This window comes from Artemia franciscana, chromosome 5, assembly GCF_032884065.1.
Source record: "Artemia franciscana chromosome 5, ASM3288406v1, whole genome shotgun sequence".
Classification (NCBI taxonomy): Eukaryota; Metazoa; Arthropoda; class Branchiopoda; order Anostraca; family Artemiidae; genus Artemia; species Artemia franciscana.
Genome location: NC_088867.1, coordinates 53379380 through 53396021, shown reverse-complemented (window position 1 = coordinate 53396021; position 16642 = coordinate 53379380). Strand labels below are relative to the sequence as shown.

Here is a 16642-nt window from a genome sequence, read left to right as displayed (position 1 = left end):
GGTTTGTCAGTTGGTGAACCCTTATGGTACAGTCTCAAGTAACTGGAATCCCCCAACGTTAAGTCCCTCAGTACTGGGACAACAAAAAGAGGGCTTTCCATTCCTATAGAATGCTGCAAAAATTCCAAGTTATTGTGGTCAGTACAGTTATGGCACCCTCGTTGGGTATGGCCAGGTCATTATATTGCTTTCCAATAATATAAAACCGGAGTAGCAACATATTCAGTTGTCTGCCCAATTTGTCCTTAAATTTTTCTCCTGCGCAAAGATGTACCTACAAATCAGTGTGATTAGCAAAAATAAAACAAAAACGTCACCAGGAGCCTGTTTTTTTTATCTGTTTTGTATAACTCTGAACACTTTTAATCAGACATCTAGGAGAACAAGGTCCACTCCCAGTTACTTGGCACTCATAGTAATATTCCCCTTCCTGTAGAATTGCAGAGCTGGTACAGGTCAAAGAATATTCATTCATTCCATTAGCAACCTGTTCGCCCTAACCTACGGTAGATGTGTTGATAACCTAAGAGAAGTATTTAAAGTTTTTTTTTGTGAAATTGTCATCTGTTTAGTTCAGTTCAAGTGCTGGTATAAATTGGGACCTGGAACCAACTGTAGACCCATCTCCAAAAGTTTCATTTTCCTAAGCTAACCTCTTTCCAACATAGCAAAAAGTAGCCAAACTAGAATTTTGCCAAAATTTCAATAGGTCACGGTGTCAAATATGCATATTTCTATGACTTAGAAATCATAAGGGGGTTAACATGGAAGTTTGGAAATGCCGTCTCAGAGTGAATTTTTCAACCTTGATTCATCAATCAAAGTTTCATTATCCTAACCTAACCCCTTTCAATGGTCGCAAAAAGTAGTTTTTTTTTATTTAATCTAGTAAAGATCAAACCAAAGGAAGTAAGGTAGCCAAATCACTTAAACATAAAATAATACACCAGAAAAGCAGCTTTTCAAAAGACAAGTGTCTTATATCATCACTTGTTAAAAGATAGTTGTGTTGTTTCTTCCTGCATATGAAGATGAAGTCTTGTAAAAAAGGAACCTTTTACTTCAATATATCATATTTTTGTGAATAATACGATTCAAGGTGGAAATTAACCATCGGGGCGTCATATTGCCAAGAAATACATTTGGCAAAATTTTACACAAGCAGGTAACAAAATCAATTAATTTAGACTCAAAAAATGTTTGTCTCAAAATTATTTGTCTCAAAAAAGAAGAAACAAATGTTAAATCACTTTGAATCATTTTTGTGGAGTTTCAGGCTGTTTTAAAAATTTCCATATTTTGAATTCAAAAACATTTTAAAATTAAGACTAACAGAGATAATAGTTACCACTCCGGAATTGGTTAGAAATGACAGTTTTTTCTCACAAAATATCGTGTTTAAAGGCGGTTTTTAATTTTTGGTTGCCAAGGGCCGTAGTTCGTTCATTACTAGCCTTCGTCTAGAGTTTCTTCAATTTAATTAACTGTCTAGTTTATCCCTTTGGTAATCTTGTGCCTAGGGTAATAGGCTACCTCTGAACAGTGCTTGATTTCGAACATCCATTTTGTAAAACAAAATTGCCATTATTTGGGAGTAAAATCAAATTAGTCACTTTTTATACATTTAGACCTAAGAAATGTTATTCAAATAGCCTTGCATATTTAAACAGCCGTATTCAGTCATACTCCTCATATCATTTACATATTATTTTTCATTTTTTTGTGCCGAATACAAGTAAAAAAAAGAGGTTTGTAACACTTTCATTGACTAAGCACTGGATCATAATAGCGAAAAATTCAGTCACTTTCAAAGTCAGTAAGACTGTCTTCATAGGATTTGCTTGCAAGTCTAGCTCCTCTCCTTCACACTTAGACTCCGATTCAAGTGACCGTGCCTGTTCCGAAGTCCCCCCCCGACCAAACAAAAGTCCTGAATACAATCATAATGACTATGTATCTATTTCTCCCTCAACTCTCCGATCGTCTCTCCCTTAGAGCTAATTCTAGGCCGTTAAACTAGAATAAGAATTTCTTTTAGACACTGTAGTCAGTAATAACTCATTCGGTAGCAATTGGTTGAAATTGAGACTAAATCTTAGAGAAGGACTCCCTTAAAAGGCTGACGGATCCCTTAAAAGCTTATTCGACTACTCCAATCACATGAAGTGCCTCTAGCGAAAAAAAATATTTACTACAGGTTTTGTAATACCATTGTCCCTGACTTAAACAGAAGAGTACAAATTTTGATCTCACTTCTAATGAAAATCCAGAATCATCCAAGGGGAAAATAGGGGGGACAGCACGGGAGGGGGAATATTCCGTCATGTTTTTTTTTTTTTGGGGGGGGGAGCGAAATTCGGCTCCCAGAGTAAAAATGGCATGATCACAAGATTTCTCTGAGATGTGAAATTTAAAATACAAGTGAGATAATGATTCTGCTTCTGACCTTTCAAATTGCTAAAAATCAAGGTCGTGTAGTTCTTTTTTATGAGAAACTTAATATCTGAAACAAATGGCTTTTTACAATCTTTTAGGAAGGAAATCCTTCAGTTTAAATTTAGATCATCTGAACACACTTTTAATGGAAATTACGTTAGTAGACAAGGTAAGTCAATCACTAATCAGAGATCCCTTGCTCGATCTAATCGGTGATTAAAATAAAAACAAACAACAAGTTTTTTTCAACTGAAAATAAGAAGCAACATTAAAACTTAAAACGAATAGAAATCTATCACGGATATGAGGGGGTTCACCCCCTCGTCAACACCTCGCTCTTTACACTTAAGTTCGAATTTTGTTCCAATTCTTTAAGAATGACCCCTGAATCACAAAGACCGTTTAATTGGAGTAAATAGCTCTTCTGAAAGTACGGAAAATACTTTAGCGTAAAGAGCAAGGTATTGACGAGAGGGCGAACCCCCTCATATACGCAATAATGTCTTTTTGTTTTAAGTTTTAATGTTGCTCCTGACTTTTTTTTTTTATATTTAGTTTCTAATCGTTTTTTTTTAAATAATGCTTGGAAAACCGGCGCCACTTCACGAAAAGTTCTCTTCCCCTATAAAAATTCCTGCTTGGAAAGATCCTATCACGTAAGACAAATTTTCTCAGGCTCGTAACTTTTGATAGGCAAGACTAAACTTGATGAAACTTATATATTTAAAATTAGTATAAACATACGATTTTTTTGATGTATCTATTGGTATGAAATTCCGTGTTTTAGAGTTTGGTTACTATTGAGCCGGGTTACCACGAACTGAGTCTTTCATTTATTCTGGCTTGGTTTTTTGGTTTGTTTGATTTAGTATTTCTCCTCCTCAGTTAGAGTTAATAGAAAACTTTAGTTTTCCTTCTTTTTTCTGAGCACTAAAGACGACTGGGCTGAAGTCCCTGACGAAATATCTGCCTCTACCATTTCTTCTTCTTTTTTATCCGCTGGCTGGCATTAACCTCATTTTCCTTGGCTATTTAGTTTTATTTTCTTCTTTGTCGTATGTCAATCTTGCTTGTAGCCCTTTCTTCACACAACTAATGTATTTTTATTTCAGCTACTGTTTACCCTTTTAATATTGTAATTATCTGTACTATAATACACTTTACCGCTCTGATAACAAGATGACTAAGTCAGACAGATGGCCTTTTAAACCGGGGAAAACAGCAATACACAAAACAAAATCATATTCCATACTTTTTATGCCAGCCTCTTTGCGCTTTTGTGCTATGAAAACAACAAGACGTCACAAAATATGAAAGATACCGGTGAAATACTTAAAAAAACCGGTAAAGTATGTAAAATAGGTAAAATATGTAAATTACGTAGAATATGTAAAACACAAATTTTATGGGGGTACAAAAAATTACGCAAAATACCCAATTTTACCGTGACCAGTTTTACCAGTTACAACACTAACCTGGCGCATAGCACCCAAAAATCAAAAAAATGTTTGAGAAAAACTAGAAGTGAAAAAAAAATGTCATTCCTAGCTGATTCATGAATGGTAACCAGTATCAAAATTAGTCCTAATAGTAAAATGTTATTTTGAAAATAAAATTAAGGTAATTTTAGAAATAGCCTGAAACCCAAGGGTGTATCGAGGGGGGGGGGAGATCCCCAAAATTTTTGTCTGACTCGTAAAACGTAACAAAAATAAATATAAACTTATTTTTGGCGCGTTTTTCATTTCGTTTTTTAACCACCTCCCCCCAAATCCTTTTGTGACCCCCGGAAAAACCCTTTTGTATCCCCTCCCCCTCGAAAAAATTGCTGGATATGGCCCTTGTGAAAACCCTAAAAAATTGGGTCCGATGGAAACATAACACAACTACACAACTGGGATTGGCATGGCTAAAAGCCCCTTTCAGGAAATTTACAGTCCTATGGCTTGGACAATAAGGAAAATCGCTTTTTTGCATGGTTAGCACTGATGTGTTATCTTTCTTTTCGTTTTATTTTTCTGCTGTTAAAAGGGTCCTGGAGCATCATAGAAAGCTACTTAAATACCCAGTTTAAAGGAAATTGCTATATCTAGTTCATTTTGTATGTACCGAAACATAATATTGAAAATAAAATAACTTTTTTGGCTGAAAACTGCATCTTCATATCCAAGATAATAAACGACATAATAATCGTGGGTTACAACCGTAAATAACGTTAGCCTACAGTCAAACTATAAGAAGACATCGATTGCAAGTCGGTTTTTTTTTACTACATCTAACAACAACAAAAAGAAGATAAAGCCCTTTTCCTATGTGTGATTCATAGTTCCTACAAAAAAACAGTTAGGATGGATTATGAAAGAAATCTATTATGAAAATGACATAATAATCGTAGATTAAAACCATAAATGACGTTAGCCTACAGTAAAACTCTATGAAGACATCGATTGCAACTCGGGTTCGTTCTTTACTATATCTAACAAAAAAAAAAAAAAAAAGCTAAAGCCCTTTTCCTATGGATGATTTATATCTCCTACAAAAAACAGTTAGGATAGATTAAGAAAAAAATCGATTATGAAAATGAATAATAATCGTAGGTTATAACCATAAATGACGCTAGCCTACAGTAAAACTCTATGATGACATCGGTTGCAACTCGGGTTCGTTCTTTACTTTATCCAACGAAAAAAAAGAAGCTAAAGCCCTTTTCCTGTGGGATTTTTAGTTCCTACAAAAAAACAGTGAGGATAGATTATGAAAGAAATCGTTCAAAATAGAATGTAGGCCGTTAATTTAATTTTCATAATAATTAATTCCAAATTGGCAACCTAATTCAAGTTAAATCGCTCATATGCCAGTAAAAGCAGACTCAGAAACCTAAGAGCGCTGAACATACAAAACAAAGTTATGCTACAATGGGATTGTGAGGCGGTCATGATATGACTATTTGTCCTTGAATACTTGTAAAATATGCTATGACTACTCCACACTTTTATTATTAATCTTTATCATTACCACACTGTATTGTTTTTTTTTCCTTTGTCACTCTGCGTAAAACGAGTTGTCATAGAAAATTCGGAAGGGGCTCATTCGATTGGAAATTAAAATTTCTGGTGTACGTTTTGATAGTAAAAAGAATTTGAAGGAGGCAGGGAGGGGGGGGGGGTAACCAGACCCCCTCCCCCCACACAAACTCCTTTTTATTTATCACCACTTAAACCCCAAGGAATTCGAACAAAATTTCGAGACAGCCATTTTGTTCATAATAGTCCGAAGACCCAGTGACTATGCCAACAGGGATGACATAAGCGCAACAGCCCCAAGGGCAAGGGCTGTAAATATACGGAAGTTAAAAAATTTTTATATATAGGTTTTGTTACTTAGAAAGAAGTCATATTTGATCCCGAATGTCCAAAGAGGCTAAGTTCAGCGAATTCAATGTTTAAGGGAATGTTGTGGGGGATGTCGATCTAAATCAAAAGACATTACACTCATCCATGTTAACAAAAGGGAGCACCTAGAATATTTCACGAATGACTAATGACACAACATTAAAACTTCCATGGTATATTGAAACCTATATCTAAAGACACTATGTAAATCCAGCTTGTCAAAAAACTGACTCGATAATATCTCCAGAACAGTTTAGGGTATTATGTTGAAACTTTCAGAGAATGCCGAGGGAAACTAAAGCTAAACGATCCTGAAAAAACTTTAACCTGAAAACTAATCAGAAAGAACTGGCTTTCAAACAATCAAAGAAAACTTTATTATCAGTTCCTGCTCGTAAGTGTTGATAATAGTTTATTCAAATTAAAAAATACCGATCAAACTATCAATAAAATTTATTTCTTTTTCCCTGGCTGAGATACAAAAAACCAGGCATTCCTTGCTTCAGCAGCAGCCTGCCGAACAATCCGTTTCTTATCACCAAGAGTAGGAATCAACCCACGGATTACCTGAAATAATAACCAAAATTAGATAAGTTAGAGACAAATTTTCTACTACGATTTTTCAAAGTCAAAGGAAGTCAAATTTCAGCCAAAATTTCCTGTTACTTAATGAAAAAGCTGTTCATGTGGGCGAGCATTTGGTTCTATCGTGTTTTGGTTCAGAGCTAAAAAAAAAGAAAAGAATTGTTTGGCGGCCAGTAAAATTTTGCATTTTATAAATAATTGCAATCGTTTCTCGGCACAATAATTCAATTAACAAGAAACACACAAGCATAGAAGTAAAGAATTGAAAACTTATCGCAGCTCCTTATAAACTGCTCTCATTTTGTAAGAGGGACAAGAACAAACCAAATAGAAGTATAAAATGAATGACCAAAGAACAGTCATATGATGTTGGGTAATGGTCTGTGTCGGTTGGCTTTCGGATGCTCGCAGGAGAACTTAGACCTTAGTTCCTCCTGTGCTTCTGGAGGCACACAGGGCCTCGGTGAGTAGCCTCCAATCTTCTCTCGTGTGAGCCGCTGCATATATGTCTTCCCACTCTGGAATGAGAGACTCGTCTGGAGGGCTCCTCTGTCACGTTCATCAACATACGGGACGTTTTCTTTCGTTTTCCTTGGCGACGGACGCCTTTTGGTTGCCAGTAGAGGAGCATTATGCTCTCCTGTGCTCGCAGGAGAGCACCATTTTATTTCTTGCCATAAGCCCAAGACATGCGAACACATCCTCACAAAGGAGTACGACCTGCTTTTTTTTTCTGTCAGTTTAGTAGGCTTTAACCGTCACCTTAGACTTATTTAACTGCTCAGAAGCTGTCTTAGAGGACAGAGGAGCAACTTAACCCCAGGCGCAAAAATTCTAAGGGCACAAAATTTCGAACAAATAATCTAACGGTTATAATCATTTTGTAACTTTACAAATTTTACTTTTATTAAAATAAAGCAGAGGAATCAGTTAATAAATGAAAATGATTACAAAAAATATTAAAGAATAATTATCAATTGATTAATAAATTGGAAATCATTTTGTTAATAATGAGAATTGTGTTAAAATTTGTCCTAAAAATTTGTAGGAGACTGGAGAGGGACACAGAGCACAAGAAAGGTCAGAACCGCCACAGTAGCCACTTGATAAGAATACCAGCTTGGCAATGAAGAGCTTCACATAAAGCTAATGAACATTATCAATAGCCTCAAACGGGCCTAAGAAAACAGCTTGAAAATAACTTCCCCATACCACTTTTTATGGCATAATATGCTCGTTACAAAATTCGTTAGTGAATACAGACTAAGGGACGAAGAAGCAGATTTTTGACTGAAGGAGAGGATTCAGCGTTGCTTTGACACCCTAGATTAAAAAATAAAATTTTTAACATGGATAGGAATAAGAAAGACACAATATTCATGACACTGTTTGCGCTATTGCTTACGCTTTGCTTTAGTCTATATGTAAAGTCTACATATTGCTTCTTTTGTAATTTTTTTCCAGATATTATAACAAGAGTTTATCGGTTAGGCTACTGCAAATTTAAGACCGTAAGGGGGTATATAGGACACTAAAGCATGCACGGTTACTATTATTGATTCAAAAATAAAAGTCAGTAGGACCCAGAGTTAATATTCGACAATAGAAGATACAGCCAATTTAGGCAATTTAGGCTTACTTGTAGCTGAGAACCTTATGAAACGTAAGCGCGATCTTTTGAGCGCTTCAAGAGATAAATTTGGACGTCGCAGTGCATGGTCTGACCAAAGCCATAATTTCGTGCGCGAAACTGAGACTGCTCCAATCAGGCGCATCTGGTCAATTGATGACTTTATATGGTGCTTTCAATATTTATATTATTTTATTTATTTTTTTTTATTATTTTTTTTCAAGTGCTATTTTTTGTTCTTTCATGTGAAAAATGATAATGTCTGAGCAAAGACCAATTTCATCTCCAGGATAATTTATCAAGAGGTATTGCCGGCAATATTGATATACCTGTTGTTGAGCTAAAGCCTATGGGGGAGAATGAATATATTCGGTTGCCGTACATTCATGACTGTTTTTGGCAGTGATAAATTTCATCCTTTCCGGCTATGAAGAAAGATTTAAGTATGTAGACGACTTGTCAGTCCTACTGAAGTACATTGTTGAGAAGTCTGAGGCTGTCCCCCAATTCTGTAACGAAATAATCAAAAACTTCAAAGATGAATGTACTGCGAACAGCCTCCAAATCAACGAAGGAAAGACTAAAATCCTTCGCTTTAATCCCCTGAAGAGAGACTTTGTGTGCCCTCCTCCTCCTTATCCTAGTGAATCTTCGGCAGTAGTGCTTGGTGTCAAGTTTAGCATCGACTGCTCTTTCAGCCTCCATGTCGATACAATTATCAAAAAGGCAAATAGTGCGATGCGGACACTTATACTAATGCGTCGATTTGGTTTTTCAGTGACACAACTAAGGATAGCCTATCTTACTTACATTCGACCAATTTTAGAGTATGCATGTCCCGTATGGGGCCCACAAGTCAATAACACTATTTACCTAAGTGACCAGCTTGAGTCAATACAAAAAAGAGCAGTCAAAGTAATATTGTGCGATGCTTTTATCGAATATAAGTTAGCATTATCCACTTTACAAATTCCCTCTCTTCAAGAGCGTCGTCTCAGTTTGATTCTTGAATTTGGCCAATATCTTCTCAGAAGTGATAAATACAGATCGATACTACCACCAGTTTTAGTGAAACATCGAAGTACTAGGTTGAAGAAATTTGACAGATTAGCAGCACCTCCTTCACGCACAAATCGTTTTTCCAACTCATTCATCCCTTTCTTTGTATCAAAGTATAACAATTGTTGATTTTAAACTATTTGTCTTCTGATTTTTTTTTTTTTTGTCGTTTGATTTAATCCTTTTTTCTTTTTTGTAAGCACAACCGCCATTTAGTTTTATGACTACGAGAGATTGTGCAAATAAAACCTATTCTATTCTATTCTATGATATAAATCAAAACAGTCTGCGACTATGTTTTTGGAATGTCCACGTCACTGCAAGCTACCTGGATATTTTGGAGTTAGTTGAAAAATTTTCTTCCTCTTCTGACATTATAGGGTTATGTGAAACATTTTTTAGTTCGAACCAATCTCTCTCACTGTATTAATTTCCAGGTTATGATCTTCGTTTTAAGTACCGAGTGGTGATGAGTCGTGGTGGTGTGGGATTTCTTGTAAAGAATGGGTTGAATTATAAGGAAAGGGATGATCTTAGTATATGGATTGAGGGTAGGCTTGAAGTTTTTCAACCGAAACTGAATTTAATGGGAGACAGAATATAATTAGTATAGCGCATGAGCTGATCAGAGCTCACCAGGATGATTTCGTGGGAGGTATGAGTCAGCTGATTTCAAAGTTACCGTCTGGAGCTAGTCATATTGTTATGGGTGATTTTAGTTTTAACCTACTTGATTCGTCTAATCATAATGTTGATTATTTTGTGATGTCGAATGACCTATACCCGCTTGTGAGTGTAACCACGAGGATTACTGGACAGAGTGCAATATGTTCGTTCGTTCTGCCGACTTGAAGCTTTGCAAAAGGTCGCAAAGGGCACTCAACGTCGGATGCTTTGCAACAACTTATGGAATCAATTAACAGAGGTGAAACGCCTTTGTCTATATTTATAGATGTTCGCAAAGCATTCGATACGGTTGATTTTCAAACACTACTATATCGGATGGAGTCGTTAGGTGTTGGCGGAAAGTGCTTAAAGTGGCTTGAAAGTTATCTCACAGGGAGATCCCTCAAAGTAGTGTTGAATGTGCGCTAAGCAGCACTTCCAGTGACGTGTGGAGTTCCACAAGGGTCAGTGTTAGATCCGCTGCTTAAGCTCATCTATGTTGATCTCATGCGTCTTTATTTGAAAGATGTGTGTGAGATCTCGCTTGCTGATGATACCGTTTAACTATGTTTGCCTATCTGTGAAGGACCTGTTGAGAAAAGCGAATATGGCACTGGAAAGGCTCGAGATTTTCGCTTCATTAAGTCTATTGTGTGTAAATGTTCGCAAGACATTTTTAATAGCGTTCTGTAGAGTTGGTACACCGATGGATGTGTCTGGTCAGGTAACTTTATGTGTGTAATCCAGTTCAAGAAGTTGATCATCTCCGCTCCCTTGGATTTTACCTTGATTGATATTTGGCATGGAAATGTTACAGTGGTAAGATAAAGGTAAAGGATACGGCATTAGACTTTACAGTCCGTACCGGCGGTGCAGATCTCCGTTTCTTGGCCCTTCAGCCAGGAAGTGCAATGGGGGGTTACAGTGACGTAATTTCATCAAAAAGTGCCCGTGGGTAGGCATACTTCGACGTCTATAGTTCTTTCTCCCTCAAAGAATACTTCTAACTATATATTGTTCGTTCGTTTATCCACATATCTCATACGGTTGCCTCCTGCGGAGCAGTAACTTCTTATGCAACTATGGAAGAGTGCAAGTTATACAAAATAAAGCTATTAGAACAATCGGGTATGTCCAGGATGTACATGGCACCAGTGCTTGTTTAGGTCCCTGAAACTCCTTAATGTAGGTCAAATAAGAGATTACTAAGCTACAGTATTTGTGTTTCAGTGTATGAATGGTTTAACCTCGAATGTTTTAAAGGGATTTTACAAAATTAATAGTGACCTGCATAATCGTGGAACTAGGCAAAGTGATAATATAGTTGTTGGTTTACGTCATGGCACCAGGTCTTCATTTTCAATGAAACATCTGGGTCCATCTGTATGGCATGAGCTACCATTCAGCATTAGGGCGGCGGAACACGAACCTCAGTTTAAAAATAATTTAAAAGATTATTTTTTGGGGGGAATTCGCTCAATTTTATTATGGATGTAAGGTTGGGTATGGGAGGAAGAGAAGCTGAAAAGGTAAGGGGGCTTGGAAGGTAAGGATGGACAGGGGCTAAGGTGGGATTGGGAGGACAGGGTGGGAGAGTGTAGGGGGAGTTGAATATATATATATATATATATATATATATATATATATATATATATATATATATATATATATATATATATATATATATATATATATATATATATATATATATATAGGTTAGAGTTTATTTATGTTTGGTTTATTTATAACAGTTTTGTTTAAATAGTTAGGGTTTAAGTAAATAGCTGAGTTAATAGGTAAGTTGTTACGGGGATTTTCAAGCGACACCAAACCCTCATTGGTTTTCTCCAGCGCGAAAGTAGTGTTCAATTTACTTATTTATTTGTGAGTTTTGAATAATAAGCTTATCAACTTAACTTATAATTTTATTAAAAAGCCAATAAATAAGTCTGATGATATTTGCAATACTAGTATATGACCTACAGAATCCTTTAAAGTACCATAGATATTCGAATTAAAACATTTGTTACCCCTGGACCAATACCCCGTAGTCTGATCATGCTTAAAAAATGCGATCTTTCCAAGATTTTGTGGGCGTTTATTTCGAAATTATGAGGTTTTATGAGTTTCAGATTTCCTTTAATGCAGCCACAAAATTAAAAACAAACACTAACTAATATGATTTGATAATACTTTTCGTCCATAAAAACTTTAACATTAGTGGATTCCCAATGCCAATGATCCCTTAAAAAAAGCAAATCTTAATATGCTACTTAGTGGCAAACAGGTTAAACTTCTTATGGGCTTGTGCTTCATACATATGTCTTTTTTTTTAATCTGGTATCAGCTATAATCAAAACTACGTAACTACAGATTAATGTCTTCTCATAAGAAAATGAGTTCCCAATTTTCCCAAGATATATGTGGTTATGTTAAAGAATATAAAAAAAAATTATATTTAATAGTTAAAGAATAATTTAGTAATAAAATTGAAAAAATACTATTATATTACATTATTACAGTTATATTTAATTAGTTATATACTATTATCATTTCAATAATAAAATATCATTACATACATAACAACAAAAAGCATATTCAATATAAAATAATATATATATATATATAAAAATAAGTTGTCTGTGTGTGGATCTGTGGATGGATCAGGTGACGTCATGTTTCGGCTGACGTCATGAAATTAGTTGCCATCATTTTTGTTATGACGATGCTTAGTATATTGTAAAACACATTAATTTGGTTAATAATATACCATTTAAAACACCAAAATGAACATGCTGGAGTAGTCACTCGGTGAGAGAGGGTGTCAGAACGGAGAATGAAGGTCCCAAGTTCAAATCCTGGTTAGGCTAAAAAAGGTAAAAAACTAAAAACTAAAAAAAAAACTGAAAAAACTAAAAAAAGGCAAAAACTACAAAAAAAACTAAAAACTAATAAAAAAAATAAAAAAGCCGAAAAACTAAAAAAACTAAAGAAACTAAAAAAAGGAAAAAAACTTAAAAAACTAAAAACTAAAAAAAAACTAAAAAAAAGGAAAAAACTGAAAAATAGAAGAGAAAAAGAAAACTAATAAAATTAAAAATAAAAATAAAAAAAATAAAAAAGATAAAAACTAAAAAAAAAGTAAAAAAAAAAAAACTAAAAAAAAACTAAAAAAGCTAAAAAAAAAGGTAAAAACCAATAAAAAACTAAAAAGAAAAAAAGGTAAAAAACTAAAAAAAAATTTCATCTAAAAAACTAAAAAAACTAAAAAAGGTAAAAACTAAAAGAACTAAAAAAGAAAAAAAAGGAAAAAAAGGAAAAAAACTGAAAAATAAAGGAGAAAAAGAAAACTAAAAAAATATAAATAAAAATAAAAAAAGTAAAAAAAAAACTAAAAAGAAAAAAGAAAAAACCTAAAAAAAGATCAAAACCAATAAAAAAAAACTAAAAGGAAAAAAAGGGAAAAAATTAAAAATTTATTTCATCATATACCAATTCAAAAACGAATGTATACCGGGATGACGACCGGGACACAGGGAATATAAATGACACAACTACAACGGGGACGCCGGGGGCACAGGGGGATATAAATGACGACCGGGACACAGGGACACAAGGAATATAAATGACGCCCGGGACGCTCAAAGAGAAATCACAGACTGGGACACCGGGACACAAATGACGACCGGGACACAGGGAATATAAATGACGACCGGGACACAGGGACATAACTACAAAGGGGACGCCGGGGTGCACAGGGGGATATATAAATGACGATGGCGACTCAGGGAATGGTCGATTAGCAATCACCATCAACAAAGCTCAAGGGCAATCATTAGAATCATGAGGTATAGATCTGAATACGGATTGTTTTCCCATGGACCATTATATGTTGCATGTTCAAGAGTCAGTAAACCTGACAATCTATTTATATGCACAGACAATGGGACAGCAAAGAATGTTGTATATTCGCAAGTTTTACGTAGTTAAAAACATATATATATATATATATATATATATATATATATATATATATATATATATATATATATATATACTAGCTGTTGGGGTGGCGCTTCGCGCCACCCCAACACCTAGTTGGTGGGGGCGTTTCGCCCCCCCCCCAAGCCCCCCCGCGCGCGTAAGTCGTTACGCGCCATAATAGTTACGCGCCATTGTAGTTGTGTCCCTATGTCCCACCTGTGAATATAGATATATATATATATATATATATATATATATATATATATATATATATATATATATATATATATATATATATATATATATATATATATATATATATATATATATATATATGGTTTTAACTACGTAAAACTTGCGAATATACAACATTCTTTGCTGTCCCATTGTCTTTGCATATAAATAGATTGTCAGGTTTACCGACTCTTGAACATGCAACATATAATGGTCCATGGGAAAACAATCTGTATTCAGATCTATACCTCATGATTCTAATGATTGCCCTTGAGCTTTGTTGATGGTGATTGCTAATCGACCATTCCCTGTCCCGGTCGTCATTTATATCCCCCTGTTTCCCCCGGTGTCCCCGTTGTAGTTGTGTCCCTGTGTCCCGGTCGTCATTTATATTCCCTGTGTCCCGGTCGTCATTTGTATCCCGGTGTCCCGGTCTGTATATACATTCGTTTTTTAGTTTTGTTTTTCTCCTTTATTTTTTTCCTTTTTTTTTCTTTTTTAGCTTATTTAGATTTTTAGATTTTTTAGTTTTTTTATTAGTTTTTAGTTTTTTTTTCTTTTTAGTTTTTTTGTCCCGGTCGTCATTTATATCCCCCTGTTTCCCCCGGTGTCCCCGTTGTAGTTGTGTCCCGGTCGTCATTTATATTCCCTGTGTCCCGGTCGTCATTTGTATCCCGGTGTACCGGTCTGTATATACATTCGTTTTTTAGTTTTGTTTTTCTCCTTTATTTTTTTCCTTTTTTTTTCTTTTTTAGTTTATTTAGATTTTTAGATTTTTTAGTTTTTTTATTAGTTTTTAGTTTTTTTTCTTTTTAGTTTTTTTGTAGTTTTTACCTTCTTTTTAGTTTTGTTAGTTTTTTTTTTTTACTTATGTCCTGGTCGTCATTTATACTCCCTGTGTCCCGGTGCTTTGTTGATTGCTAATCGAACATTCCTTTTGTCCTGGTCGCTTTCTCTTTGAGTGTCGTCATTTATTTTTTTCTTTTTTAGTTCTTTTAGTTTTTACCTTTTTTAGTTTTTTTTAGTTTTTTAGATGAAATTTTTTTTTAGTTTTTTCCTTTTTTTCTTTTTAGTTTTTTATTGGTTTTTACCTTTATTTTAGCTTATTTTTCAGTTTTTTCCTTTTTTTTTAGTTTTTTTTTTATTTTTTTTTAGTTTTTTACCTTTTTTTTTCTTAGCATCACTTCCCGGGGGACTACAAATCTTATAAAGGTTACGATTCCGTGAGGTATAAACAGGAAGGAGTAATTAAATTCACGCCAAAATTTCGTCGTTCAACCGAAATTGCTGACTTGCCACAATGCGAATTAAAAAATTTTGTGAAATGTTTAATTTCCGCGTGGTTTCTTGGGATTTCTGGCAAAAGTAGGACATTTATTAAGAATCATGTGCGAAGCCTTTTTTTGTGATTTTACAGCATGGAATTATCCGGTCAAGTCACTGCCCAATTATTAACCCATTTTCTGTCTAACTTTTTACCGTCTTTGCAGTAGGGGAGAGCGGGGTTGGTTCGGACGCGGGGTGAATCTGGACAAGCACTTCTCTTCCTTCAGCGCCGTCTACTAATTGTAAACTTTGAAAGTAGTGAAAGTAGGTTAGACACATAATTAAATTCTCAAGTTCTGTGAAATTCCCATTTCCTAGATGACTACATTAATATTATAAATTCTGAGTATTTGCAGTAACTGACAGATTAAACTAAGTCAGTTCCTGTCACATGCTTCGATGTTTATTTCCTTGATTTAGTGAATATAAGCCACCGTTTTAGAGTACTTTATTCAGTTCTTATTCTGTTTCTGTCCTCGTCGTGTGTACATTTACTGTATTATATGTGTAAATAAACATTTTTATACTCTACAAATAAACTTTATGAAAGTTAGAGACACTTGACATCCTTTACCGGTTGAATCCCAGATTGTAGGCCAACGCTACCATAAGACTCTCAAGAAGAGAGAACAGAGAAATAGAGTCACAACTTACAGAGAGTAAAATAGAAACCTTTACAGACAAGTAGTAGAGAGAGTACTTTACAGAGTGGTGAAGTGGTTTTCGCCGGAGAGCATAGAGTTCTTACCATCTTCTGGATTTCGGTCTGCGGTTGTGTCGTGAGTTTGTTTACCTTCCAAATTTGGTGGACTTCGTCATTGTCGACTGTTTTTGTAGCGTTGAGACTGCCCACTGAGAGCTGTTTCGGTTCGTGCACGACCGTGTTATTGGTGTGTGCTGGTCGTCGTTTGACTTCGGAAGATGAGAGCTGTTGCTGTTTTTGTTGTCGGGGATTCCAGGTTCCAGTTCCAGAGTCGGCACTCTTGGATTAAAAGATTAAAACGTATTTTCGCAGTCGGATGAGTGAAGACAGACTGAATGGCTTGGCACTCTTGAATGTCCAAAGAGATGTTCCCGTATCAGTCGATGAAATTTTGGAGAAATTTGCAATTAGCTCTGCTCGAAGGTTACGATTTAAAGCATAGATAAAGTTAATCTGTATTTTCCGACATAAGTGATTTTTGCCTTTATTTAGTTACTAAATAAAAAAGTGCTACTTTATATCTGCTGTTTTGAGGGTTTTGGCCCCTCCCCGAAAAAAATTCATACGTATGTGCCTGATATATATTAAATAAAAAAAACAAGTTTTTTTTAACTGAAAGTAAGGAGC

General features: G+C 35.0%; 1 protein-coding gene across 1 annotated transcript in view; it reads right to left on the bottom strand.

Moving 5' to 3' along the window:
* Positions 1–6223: 6223 nt before the first annotated feature.
* LOC136027595 (MMS19 nucleotide excision repair protein homolog) overlaps positions 6224–16642 on the bottom strand; it is a 122018-nt gene continuing 111599 nt past the window's right edge. The window contains exon 15 of the mRNA XM_065704988.1: positions 6224–6395. Coding sequence (XP_065561060.1) covers positions 6282–6395 — 114 coding nt within the window. The 3' untranslated portion in view covers positions 6224–6281. The remainder of the gene's footprint in view (positions 6396–16642) is intronic.